This window comes from Labeo rohita, chromosome 11 (assembly GCF_022985175.1).
Source record: "Labeo rohita strain BAU-BD-2019 chromosome 11, IGBB_LRoh.1.0, whole genome shotgun sequence".
In the NCBI taxonomy this organism is placed as follows: Eukaryota; Metazoa; Chordata; class Actinopteri; order Cypriniformes; family Cyprinidae; genus Labeo; species Labeo rohita.
In genome coordinates, this window is record NC_066879.1 from 11,827,357 (window position 1) to 11,840,274 (window position 12,918).

At 35.6% G+C, this 12,918-nt stretch overlaps 2 protein-coding genes across 2 annotated transcripts in view; one reads left to right on the plus strand and one right to left on the minus strand.

The window, feature by feature from the left end:
* Window positions 1–1,749, minus strand: part of raf1b (Raf-1 proto-oncogene, serine/threonine kinase b) — a 32,016-nt gene extending 30,267 nt beyond the window's left edge. The window contains exon 1 of the mRNA XM_051122366.1: window positions 1,632–1,749. The gene's annotated coding sequence lies outside the window, so the exon portion shown is untranslated. The remainder of the gene's footprint in view (window positions 1–1,631) is intronic.
* isy1 (ISY1 splicing factor homolog) lies at window positions 1,687–9,704 on the plus strand. The gene is made up of 11 exons (XM_051122368.1): window positions 1,687–1,785; window positions 2,179–2,201; window positions 2,290–2,341; window positions 2,435–2,500; window positions 2,624–2,666; window positions 2,768–2,880; window positions 4,172–4,289; window positions 4,588–4,710; window positions 7,348–7,466; window positions 7,559–7,642; window positions 8,119–9,704. Exons 1-11 carry the CDS (start codon window positions 1,783–1,785, stop codon window positions 8,224–8,226), a joined length of 852 nt encoding a protein of 283 aa, XP_050978325.1. The 5' UTR covers window positions 1,687–1,782; the 3' UTR covers window positions 8,227–9,704.
* The last annotated feature ends 3,214 nt before the right edge of the window (window positions 9,705–12,918 follow it).

The following is a 12,918-nucleotide window of genomic DNA, read 5'->3' on the forward strand; positions in this document are numbered from 1 at the left end:
TTTTCTGAGTGGTCTCATTTTACTGTTTCCTTCCAGGAATACACCCATTTGGGTTATAGATTGTATTTTAGATTTTTTTTTCTTCTTCTTCTTTCATAAAAGATCGACTGCACATTTTGGCCATATACTTTCTTTTTGTGAGTGCTAAGACTCGCAAACGTAATGTTCATCCATAAACAGTATATGTAAGATATAGAATGATTTTTTTTTTTTTCTCTCTAAAATGACTTTTTATATACTTTTTTAAAAAGTATATATTACATACTGGCTTTTTAGCAACATTTTTTAGAATTTTACATAATAAAATAGTTATTTTTATTCCTAAAATCTGCAATCTCTTCTTTGGTGTGCAGCCAAAAATGACCTTGTAACCGTTTTTAATGTTGACATTTGTATAAACGCGCCTCTATTTTTCTGTTGTCACGTTAAGCAACATAAGGCCACAGAGCTCTTTGAAAACCGAAACCTGATCGTTCGAGTGAATGCCCCATTTAGTTTACTATGGTGGCTATTCAGAGCTGAAGTGTGAGGAGAGCAAGTTTATAGCCAAATGCGACAGCTGGTATCTGATGAATGGAAGGTATCTGATGAACCGTAACTTAAGGAATGAATTTCATCAGTAAATTATTCAACAACACACTGTAAACAGCACATTATACTTAAAATGACATGTCTTTTGTGCATAAAAACATTAATGGACTGCATTATAACAAAGTATAATGAAACAGAAGTAGGGTTGAATTTTGCAGCTGATGTCATGTGACTAATACAGTATATAGAAACTTTATTTTTAGGTCTCTTGAAGCCAAATAAGATAGCAAAGTAATGTCATGGGGGGTGTGAAGTGCTATCCAGTTACAGTGGATCAATAAGAGCAGAGCTAAGCATAGCTTAAATGTAACTTGAGACATGTAGCTCAGTTTTTCAGCTTTGGAGAGCTAAATACTCATTGAACTGAGTGTCTCAGGAAGGTTCAGTCATTCATATCTATGTGACTGTTGTTGAAGTATTCTGTTGCAGATGTTTGACTTGATGATTATTGTTTTTGACTTAGTGGTAAAGTCTCATGAGGAGTGTTTTGACTTTATTAAAAATGATGAAAAATGCCATACTCCACCAGAAGCATAATAAAGGTTTAGGAATAGTGGGAAACTACTATGTTCTCCATTCATTCACTGCAGCTGAAGACTGCTTTAGGAATTTTAGAGCCAAGAGAAACAATGAACTGGAGAATGTGTTTAGTGTAAAAGAATGGAAACCTAATTAAGGTGTGTGACCAAACACGTGGAAATTTCAGCTGATGCTCTTTAACAAATGATCAAGGCATAACATGTCTTAGCATCTGATGATGCCAAAAATAATTACAGACACTATGAATTTAAAGCATGAGGTTTAAGTTCAACTTTAGAGCATCTAAAAGCTCTAAAATTCCTGATTAAAAGATCAAAATGAGGCCAGCTACACTGGCAACTGACACATAGTTTCTACTTCTATCTCTCGCCACTAGATGGTACAAAGACACCTTTTAAAACATTTTTGCGTTAATGATCTTATGATCATTTCAAAAGGTCTTTCAAAGCAGTAATAGTTACTAGTTAGTTCCATGAGTATATGAACATAAATAAACCCACCTGCGACATATTTCTCGTTATCAAGCTGTTGTTTGTTTCATCTATCATCGCTTGGCGCGCCGGAAATTGTCTAGTGAGCAACACGTCATATTCATGCGTCGTGCGCGCTCACCGTTGGGCCCACGCAGGATTGAACGTCTGAACTACAAACATGGTAAAATACATATTCTTGTTTAGTTAATAGATTTTGAACGATCGTAGTTGTAATAGTATAGATGTGTAAAAGTAATTACGTCGCGTTTTGTCTGAAAATGACTTCATCTTTTATACTAAGAAGCGCAAGTGGAGAGCAAAGTAGTGTTTCACCACTGACAGAAGTTTGTCAAATAACCAGATTTAAATAACAAACATCAAAGTTACTGAGATCACATACTTCTAGGGTTTTAAAGTATGTTGCGGCTTGTTGTGTATTGTTCCAATGAATGTCCAACGCATTGTATCTGACAAAGAGTTGCATTTGCATGTTAATAAACATTGTATACAGTATCATGTTATGTGAGCAAATAAACACAGTCTGTTTAATTTCACTTTTTAATGTAATTTTTAGGCTCGAAACGCAGAAAAGGCCATGTAAGTGTCTTCTTTCATATTTCTGTCAGATTTTGTTTTTGTGTCATCTGCAGAATTTCCTATTAATGCTTTTCTTTTTATTCTACAGGACGGCCTTGGCCAGGTTTCGTCAAGCCCAGCTTGAAGAGGGAAAGATTAAGGTATGTCCAACGGTGCGCTTTATAGTCTTGATACTGATTTGATAAAAGCATCTATATTGCTTGTGTTCACCTGATCATTTGATGCTTTTACAGGAAAGAAGACCTTTTCTTGCTTCGGAGTGTAACGAGTTACCCAAAGCAGAGAAGTGGAGAAGACAGGTCAGAAATCAAATTCAAATCTTTTAAAGTTGTGCTTCTGATAGATATTGGTTAGTGCTATGCTGCATATTAATATAAGCTCACAAATATTTGGTTTAACCACTATTTTTCTTACACTTATAGATTATAAGTGAGATTTCAAAAAAGGTTGCCCAGATTCAAAACGGTGAGATAATGTAAAAATAAAAAAAAAATCTCTAAAATGAATATGCAAATTTTAAATGCACAAAGGCATTTACTAACTAAACTCTTGCCTCACTTCCTCAGCTGGTTTGGGTGAATTTAAGATTCGTGATTTGAATGATGAAATCAACAAACTTCTCAGAGAAAAAGGACACTGGGAAGTCCGAATCAAGGAGCTGGGAGGACCTGACTATAGGGTAAGAATATGAGTGCTGTTTTATATGAGTAACCAGATTTTTATTTTTATTTTTTTGTCCATATTACCATATTACAAAAAATGACAGATGGGATGCTTTAAATATATCAAATAAATTGCTTTTGATCTCATGTATACTTTAATCTCCATGTGTTGCATGTGACAGTTTTCATAGCATCTTAAAGGAGAAGTTCACTTCCAGAACCATAATTTACAGATAATTTACTCACCCCCTTGTCATCCAAGATGTTTGTGTCTTTCTTTCTTCAAGCGATAAGAAATTATGTTTCTTGAAGAACAAAAAATCAGGAATTATCTCCATATAATGGACTTAAATGGTGCCCCCAAGTTTGATCTTTCAAAATGCAGTTTAAATAGAGCTTCAAATGGCTCTAAACGATCCCAGCTGAGGAAGAAGGTCTTATCTAGCAAAACGATAAGTCATTTTCTAATCATATTGACAATTTCTGTACTTTTTAACCTCAAATGCTTGTCTGGTCTAAGTTTGCGTGAACTGTGTGTTTAACATACAGTTAGGGTATGTCGAAAAACTCCCATCTCGGTATGTAAGTATATAAATTGTCAGTTTGTTTCGAAAATGACTGATCAGTTCGCTAGATAAGACCCTTCTTCCTCGCCTGGGATTGTTTAGAGCCCTATGAAGCTGCATTTAAACCCCCCGAGTTCAAACTTGGAGGCACCATTGAAGTCCACTATATGGAGAACATTCCTGAAATGTTTTCCTCAAGAAACATACTTTTTCACTGAAGAAAGAAAGACATGAACATCTTGGATGTCCGGGTTGGGGGTGAGGTGAACTTCTCCTTTAAGCGAGGTTCAAAAATCTGAGATGACTAGTGAAAATAGTTTTAGGTTTTTTTTTTTTTTTTTTTTTTTTAAGAAGAAAATCCTTTAGCATAATGAAAATCAAAATGATTTTGTGAATGGCTCAGTATTTGGGTTGTCCTTTGCTTCATTTGGACTGACAATCAATGACCAAATGACTCAGTGACCCAATCTATGTCGCACATTTATCTTATTTGTTTAGTGTCTTAGAGACGGTGAAATATTTCTTCATTTTACATTGAATTTTTCTTTGTTTTAAATTCTTTAACATCATAAAGTGTTTGATTTATATCCATGGTTAAATCCCAGATTTTGAATGTGGTCTTAGTTTTAAACTGCTCTGTTTACTTTATAGCTTTATACGTGTACACATACTTTATATTACTTTACTTTATATGTTTCATACTTGTTAACACGGTTTGAACTTATATATTTGTGTTTAATAGAGAGTGGGGCCGAAAATGTTAGACCATGAGGGTAAAGAGGTACCAGGAAACAGAGGATACAAGTATTTCGGTGCAGCAAAAGACTTGCCAGGAGTCAGAGAGCTGTTTGAAAAAGAGCGTAAGTTCAGTCATATAATAACAGACTGAGATCTGCCGGATTGCTGGTTTCTATTAATATTAGAATTTCATCTGATTTATATGTTGTAGCTGAGTGGTTATTGATATCTCTGTTTTATTGAAATCATTGTGATGTATTGTGAATTATTGATATCAGCGTGTTTTGTTGCCTAATTCCTTCAAACCAAAAATGTGAATTTTAAGCTATATAAATCAAGTGTTTACCATTCTGTATATTATGATCATTTAAATATGTAAGCATCTGCCTGACATTTACCGGTTTGATTTTTCCATTGCAGCTGTACCACCACCCAGAAAAACACGAGCTGAGCTGATGAAGGACATAGATGCTGACTATTACGGTTATAGAGATGAAGACGATGGCGTTTTAGTACCATTGGAGCAGGAATATGAGAAACAAGGTGGGGCAAGTTCCATCTAAACGTTATGTTTTGGTAACACTTTACAATAAGGTTCATTAGTTAGCATTAGGTAACTACTTTAGTTAACATGAAATAAGAATGAACAGTACTTCTGAGCGTTGATTAATCTTAGTTAATAATTATTTCAGCATTTACTAATGCGCTATTTAAAAGTTGTTTATTAACATTAGTTAATGCACTATGACTTATCATGAACTGATGAAAAAGTTGTTTTATTAGAAGTTTGTAATGTAAGGGGTTTCGTTTTAAATACAGCAATATTTAGTTTCAAGGGTAAGTTAGACTAGTTATATAACTTCATTAACCTACCAAAGTAATATTGTGGCATATGCAATTTTGAGGTGTTTTTTAAGGAGAAGTCCACTTCCAAAACAAAGATTCACATATAATGTATTCACCCCCCGTGTCATCCAAGATGTTCATGTCTTTCTTTCTTCAGTTGGAAAAAAATTGTGTTTTTTGAGGAAAACATTTCAGGATTTTTCTCCATATAATGGACTGATACGGTGCCCCGAGTTTGAACTTCCAAAATGCAGTTTAAATGCGGCTCCAAACGATCCCAAATGCGGTTGTAAATGATCCCAGCCGAGGAAGAAGTGCCTTAGCTAGCGAAACGATCGGTTATTTTCATTAAAAAAATACAATGTAAATACTTTTTAATCTCAAACACTCAACTTGTCTTGCTCTCCCTGAACTCTGTGTATTCTGGTTCAAGACAGTTAGGGTATGTTGAAAAACTCTAACCGTATTTTCTCCCTCAACTTCAAAAATCATTTCAGAATCATCCTACATCGCTGCAGAAGTTCCGACCCAGTCTTTGCAAAGTGACAGTGTAAAGAAGATCAAACACCCTTAACAAAAAAGGTAAAACAACGATATAGGGCGATTTTGAAGTTGAGGGAGAACATGATATGGGAGTTTTTTGACATACCCTAACTGTCATTACCTGAAAAAATCAGAAAAAAACTGAAAAAAAAAAAAAAAAACCAGAGGTCAGGAAGAGCAAAACCAGACGAGCGTTTGACATTAAAAAGTATATAAATTGTATTATTTGTATGAAAATAACCGATCGTTACGCTAGATAAGACCCTTCTTCCTCGGCTGGGATTGTTTACAACCGCATTTGGGATCGTTTGAAGCCGCATTTAAACTGCATTTTGGAAGTTCAAACTCGGGGCACCATATCAGTCCATTATATGGAGAAAAATCCTGAAATGTTTTCCTCAAAAAACATCATTTCTTTATGACTGAAGAAAGAAAGACATGAACATTTTGAATGACAAGGGGTTGAGTACATTATCTGTAAATTGTTGTTCTGGAAGTAGACTTCTCCTTTAAGTAAATGGGTAATATGTAAATTGTAAAGAATGAAAAAGGGGGGGGAAACGAGTAGCAAAATATGGAATCAACACACTACCAGTGAAAAGTTTAAATAATAATAAAAAAATTACTTTATTTATTTATTTATGTTTTTGAAAGTCTCTTCTGTGCACCAAGACTGCATATAATACTGAAATATTACAATTTTAAACAACTTAAACAATTTTCCGTGAATATGTTAAGTGTAATTTATTCCTGTAGTCAAAGCTGAATTTTCAGCATCATTACTCCAGTCTTCAGTGTCACATGATCCTTCAGAAATCATTCTGATATTCTGATTTGCTGACTAAGAAATATTTCTGATTATGTATTTATGTAATTACAAGTTCAAAAATGTTTCTTTCTTTTCTTTTTTTTTTTTTTTTTTTTTTAACTAGCTCAAATGGTTTCTCTCACACGCATATAGAAATCGCCGTCACGTGGCACTCAATTATTAGTAAATGAAAAAGTTGATTATGAGATGCTTACTTAAATGCAAATGATACATGCAACAAAAGTAAAATCATTTAAATGTCATCAAAGCTCAGCAAGTAATTTATAGAAATGTTAATGTGAGCACCATTGGAGGACTGCATCTTTATGTAAATGTCCATAGATTGAGAGTGAAGCCAGAAGTAAATCAACTGCATCACTCACTTTAATTAGTGCTGGAGACCGTTAAGCATGTGTTTTGGGCTCCTCGTGCCTTTAGATGAGCCGAACAAGCACAAAATCCAATTCTATCTGAAACACTTGACTTTATTTATGGTCTTGTAGACACACACACACATACTGACATCACCCGGATAAAGCACTACATTATGTGTATGCACACTGTGGTACAGTTGTGGCATTGTGTGCTGAAAGCATTTCCTGACATGTGTTTCCCATTTGTGTCTGTTAAACCAAATGCTAGACGTGCAGGAGGTTTGATGAGATTCATGAGAAGTATCACTGTGCAGCTGACTGTCTAGTGACCTGAAATGCACGCTTGTGTCACATGACTGCTGCATCCCACATCACATTCATTCAGTTGTGTGGCCACTGAAACCTTCTTAAAATTCATGCACAGTTAAGACAAGCTACATTTTGTTTTAGAATTTTAGTGTGTGTGTATATATAAGGTTAGGAGTGTATGTATGGCGTATATTTTCTGCAGGAGTGAGAGATTCTGCCCTCATATAAGACTTAGCTTCTACCGCCTCCTCTGGGTTACATGTAATGTATAAGTATTAATTCTGATTTGTGTTTGTGCAGTCATAGCAGAGGCTGTTGAGAAATGGAAAGCTGACAAAGAGGCTCGATTAGCTGTTGGTGGAGGCGTGAAAGACACAGAAGAGGAGGAGGAATATATTTACGCTGTCAGAGATGAAGAGGTAAACATCTCAGTTCGTGCCACACTGTTTAATTTGATTTCTCCCTTTATATTTATTACATTTGGTCTCATTTTGTAATATATTTTGAGCAGTCTGATGATGAAACGGGAGAACAGATGGAGGGAGAAGATGGTTCACAGTTCATCGCTCATGTTCCTGTTCCCTCGCAGAAGGAGGTTTGTTTCATTTTAAACCGAGTTCCGTTTAAATCATGTAAATATAAAATAGAAAAAAATAATAATTTTGGTTAGGGGAGACTAGAGAGAAGGATTCATCAACCAAGAAAGGAAAACTGTCACTTACTCACCCCCATGTCATTCCAAACTCATATATGACTTCCATGAATTACAGTAGGAGAATATTTGAAGGATCTTTACACACGTCTTTACAAAACAACAGGAGTACATAGTGACCGCATCTTTAAAGCTCCAAAAAGGAAGAAAGGACCATAAAAGTACTCCATGTGATTTGTGCGCCATGTTTACATTTAATATATATGAAAACATTGACACTGTAAACTGTTGTATGAAAAAGAGCCACATTGACTCACTTCAAAAATTCTCCTGTGCTGAAGTGACAGAATTTTAAGTTTTGGGTGAACTGTTCCTCGTTAACTAAAAATCTGCTAACATAATATTCTTGTCAAACACAGATTGAGGAAGCCCTGGTGAGACGGAAGAAAATGGAGCTGCTGCAAAAATATGCCAGTGAGAGTTTGATGGCACAGAGTGAAGAGGCCAAAACATTACTTGGTTTATAGTGGGATCAGTCAGTTGGGTTGGAATGAGTTCATATTCCATTGTGTTGTGTACAATCTTACACACCTATGAACGTTGAGGCCAGAGTTGTGTCTTTTCAGCACAAGATGATAGTTGGCATTGCCATTATTTACATGTGTGCTGTGTAAGAAACAGATTTGATGTGATTAAAGATGCTTAAAGGAGAAGTTTACTTCTAGAACAAAAAATTACAGATAATTGACTCATCCCCTTTTCATCCAAGATGTTCATGTCTTTCTTCGGTTGATAAGAAATTATGTTTCTTGAAGAATACATTTCAGGAATGTTCTCCTTATAGTGGACTTCAGTGGTGCCTCCTAGTTTGAACTTCCAAAATGCAGTTTAAATGCAGCTTCAAATGGCGCTAAAAGATCCCAGCCAAGGATGAAGGGTCTTATCTAGCAAAACGATTCGTCATTTTCGAAACAAATTGACAATTTATATCCTTTTTAAACTCAAATGCTCGTCTCTGTCTCTGCGCATGAGTAGTCTGTCTAATCCGGGTCAATACAGTTAGGGTATGTCAAAAAAAAACTCCCGTCTTGTTTTCTTCAATGTCAAAATCATCCTACATTGCTGTTTTACCTTTTTGCGTTTGATCTTCTTTGCATGTTCACTTTATAAACACTGGGTCGGTACTTTTGCAGTGATGTAGGATGATTTTGAAGTTGGGGAAGAAAACGAGATGGGAGTTTTTTGACATACCCTAACTGTATTGACCATATTGAACCAGAAAAAAAGCAGATTTCATGCAGAGTTAGACAAGACGAGCGGTTGAGGTTAAAAAGTATATAAATTGTCAGTTTGTTTAGAAAATGACCGATCATTTTGTTAGATAAGACCCTTCTTCCTCGGTTGGGTTCGTTTAGAGCCATTTGAAGCTCCATTTACACTACATTTTGTTAGTTAAAACTTGGGGGCACCATTGAAGTCCACTATATTGAGAGAATTCCTGATTTTTTTTTTTTTTCCTCAAGAAGCATAATTTCTAATCGACTGAAGAAAGAAAGACATGAACATCTTGGATGACAAGCAGGGGAGTAAATTATCTGTAAATTTTTGTTCTGGAAGTGAACAACTTCTTTAAGTGATGGCAATGGAAGTCATAAATGTCAAAGGCACACAAAAGCCATCTTAACTTGACATGGTCAGTATAATGCTTATTAACTGTACAGTCAACATTAGATCATATAAGAATTTAATTATTAAACTGTCATACACTGAGTTCACCTAAAGTCTATGTTACATCTGTGTAATTTGGACCATACCTTTGACGTTAAAAAACAATATTGTTATGCTGATCATGTCAAATTGTGTGTTACATTTAAGTATGAACTGTTTTTGAAAAAGGAAAAACAGCTTTGTTTGTTCAGCCTGTGAAAAGAGCACAGTTCAAAAATCGCTGTAAATATTTTGTATGTTCATTTTCCCTTCTTGGACAACTAAACTGCTTTTTTTTTTATACAAAACTCTTTGTTTCTTATGTGTTGTCTTTATTTGTGTGCTTTCTTTGAAAAGTACTAACTCACCAAAAATATTCACACATTGCATTAAGGTCCAGACAGATCTCTGATGAGAGACGGTCTGGTGCATGTGACCAGCCAAACCGAAGGTACTGACATAAATGAGTCACATTTATACTATCAGAGCTAAATCTAATATTCTTGTTCAACCAAAATGCCCTTTTTCTGTAAAGTATCCTTTATGGCTGCAGAAAAATGATTTTGTCATCAAATTACAATTAATCTAGTTTTTTTTTTTTTTTTTTCAATGCAAAAAAATAAAATAAAAATAATAATAATAAATATAGCTGCAAGCAGCAGTTGCGGGGCCAAGCACAAAAGAGGCAGAATGAGGAGCTAAGCACGGGAAGGAGCAACAGACCGACCTAAACAATGAGTAATTAAAGCCATTGTAAGATTGTATCAGTTGAAATGGCTGAAAAATCATAAATACAAACAATAACATCTTATAATGGCTTATCACTTTTGACCAATAGGTGGTGCTGTTTTCAAATTGATGTGACGTGTTCTGTGTGAGGTGACAATGACACACACAAAGTTTGGTGTCATTATGTCAAATCTTTCCTGAGATACAGCCTCAGAGTCATCGTCGCATTATTCCTCAAATGTATAGTGGCACTGTACGAAAACGGTTTTGTCTAACGACACGAAATCCATAACTTTGAGTCAGCACAGTCTGAAGATGATTTGAGTCAATTTTGGTGAAAGTCGGACCAGCGGTCTAGGAGGAGTTCGAAAAAGTAGGTTTTGTACATTAATCAAAATGGCGGACAAGAAATTCGGGCAATTATGGCATATTTGGTGTGTATGTTGTCGGCATGACCCAAGGAATGTTTTGAGACCAGCTTCATTACAATAGGCTAATGCAATTGGAAGTTACTAGCATTTTTGGAAATTTCATTATTAATGTTTAATGAATGGTGTATTACTTCTGACCAATAGGTGGCGCTGTTACCAAATTGATGTGGCGTGGTCAGTGTGATGTGACAATGGCACATATAAAATTTGGTGTCAATATGTCAAAGGTTTGCAGAGATACAGCCTCAGATGTAGTTTGGCATCTTTCCAGCAAATTCGTTGATGCGCTAAACGCAAACCGTTTCGTATATCGACACGAAATCCACAACTTTTTGCCAGCAAAGTATGAAGATGACCTGAGTCAAATTTGGTGAAAATCGAACTAACGGTCTAGGAGGAGTTCGAAAAAGTAGATTTTGTACATTAATCAAAATGGCGGACAGGATGATTGGCCAATATTGGCATAATGGGTATCAACGTTCTCGGCTTGACCCAAGGAATCTATTGAAGTCAATTTCATTACAAAAGGCTAATGTAAGCAGAAGTTATTAGCATTTTTGTAAATTTCTTTATAACTTTTGGCCACAAGGTGGCACTGTGCCCAAGCGTTTTGAGTACTGAGTACTGACAAAATTCAATATGGCCGACACCCAAAATGGCTGACATGGGACTCGGCATGATGCACCAAATCTAAAGATATCGGTTTTGTGATTTTTGGGCAAACCATTGAGGAGTTATAAGCAAAAATAGCCATTTTTTGTACCTCCTGACCACTAGGCGGCACTGTGCCAAAACACTGCAAGTAGCCTCAGGTCATGCTTGTCATGACACACACCAAGTTTGGTCTCAATACGCCAAACCGTTGCAGAGATATAGCCTCACATCCATTTTTGCCCGCTTTTCGTAGAATTCACTTGCACGTTATACGAAAACGGTTTGACTAATCAACTTGAATTCCATAACTTTTTGCCAGCATGGTCTGAAGCCAATTTTGGTGAAAATCAGACAAACCGCCTAGGACGGTTCCGAAAAAGCAGGTTTTATGAACAAAAATTTATAGAAAAAAAAACTAAACCTTACGATTTTTGATTTTTTGGACTTCTTTCGATTCGGCATGAGCCAAGGATTCAGAGAAAAAAAGAATTTTGATTCTGTGCCTTATGGTTCAAAAGTTATTAGCATAAAATTATTGAAACTTTGGACAAGTGGTGGCGCTAGAGAGTTAGAGTAAGAGACTCCAAATTTGCTGTGGTTAATGATGAGACTGTCCTCTATGAGTGTGCCAAATTTTACAACTTTCCCGCAAGCGGTTCTATGGGCTGCCATAGACTTGATCGGAAGAAGAATAATAATAATAGGAACGCCAACGGATACAATAGGTGCCATCGCACCTTCGGTGCTTGGCCCCTAACTACATATGCTTCAGTGGCATAAAAAATTACTCTTCTTCCCGTGATATGGCAGACAAAATCAAAGGTCATCATGGCCCAGTCATCAACTTTGGCCTGTGGGACCTGGTTTGGACATTAATATTCATTCATTCATTCATTAAGTTTTTGCTTAGATTTAAATGGCTCTTATGTGTTCACCAGTGCTATCGGTGGTTTTGGACTTTAGACAACCTTTGGCGTTCACCTTTAGGCTATATAATATTCAGTGTTGGGGAGTAACTAGTTACATGTAACGAAATTACGTAATTTAATTACAAAATAAATGTAATTGTAATTAGTTACAGTTACTGATAAAAAATGTGTAATTAAATTACAGTTACTTTTGAAAAATGCCAGTGATTACAAAGGGGATTACATCTGATTTTTTTCACCCACCCACCCCCACTTACAGATTGAATTGACTTCTTTTAAATTGCATTGATTGCTCTAAAATGAGACACCAATGTTTCAGGAGTTTAGGACACAGAATAGGACACATGCTTATTCGATAACTGTTTTATTTCCTATTTGGGTTTATGCATAAACTTTATTTTTTAAGATTGTTTTTTCCAAGGCATTGTTAGATGCTAGTGTTTTCTGTCATAACTATGCAAACATTTGATTTAAAACCCTGTATCATAGCTATTAAACTATTTCTTGTTATGATGTTATTTATGTTATGATCTAGTTATGACATATAGCACAACTGCACTCATGGTGACCCGAGTTCGATTCCCCTCACTCCTCCCAGCTATTTCCTGTCATCTCTCTACTGTCCTATCACAATAAAAAGCATAAAAAGCCCAAAAATATAAGTAAAAAAGTCGGAATTTGTGGTGGCTGTGCTTTAAATTATTACACAGCTCGGACTCATTCAGGGCAACTTAAGTCAGTGCTATATGCTTGATCATTTTTCTTGGTG

Bases quoted from the DNA above. Each gene is read 5' to 3' on its own strand.
- isy1 (XM_051122368.1), top strand. The intron at 2,202-2,289 runs GTAAGTGTCTTC...TTTATTCTACAG, and splicing joins CGAAACGCAGAAAAGGCCAT to GACGGCCTTGGCCAGGTTTC. The intron at 4,711-7,347 runs GTGGGGCAAGTT...GTGTTTGTGCAG, and splicing joins GCAGGAATATGAGAAACAAG to TCATAGCAGAGGCTGTTGAG.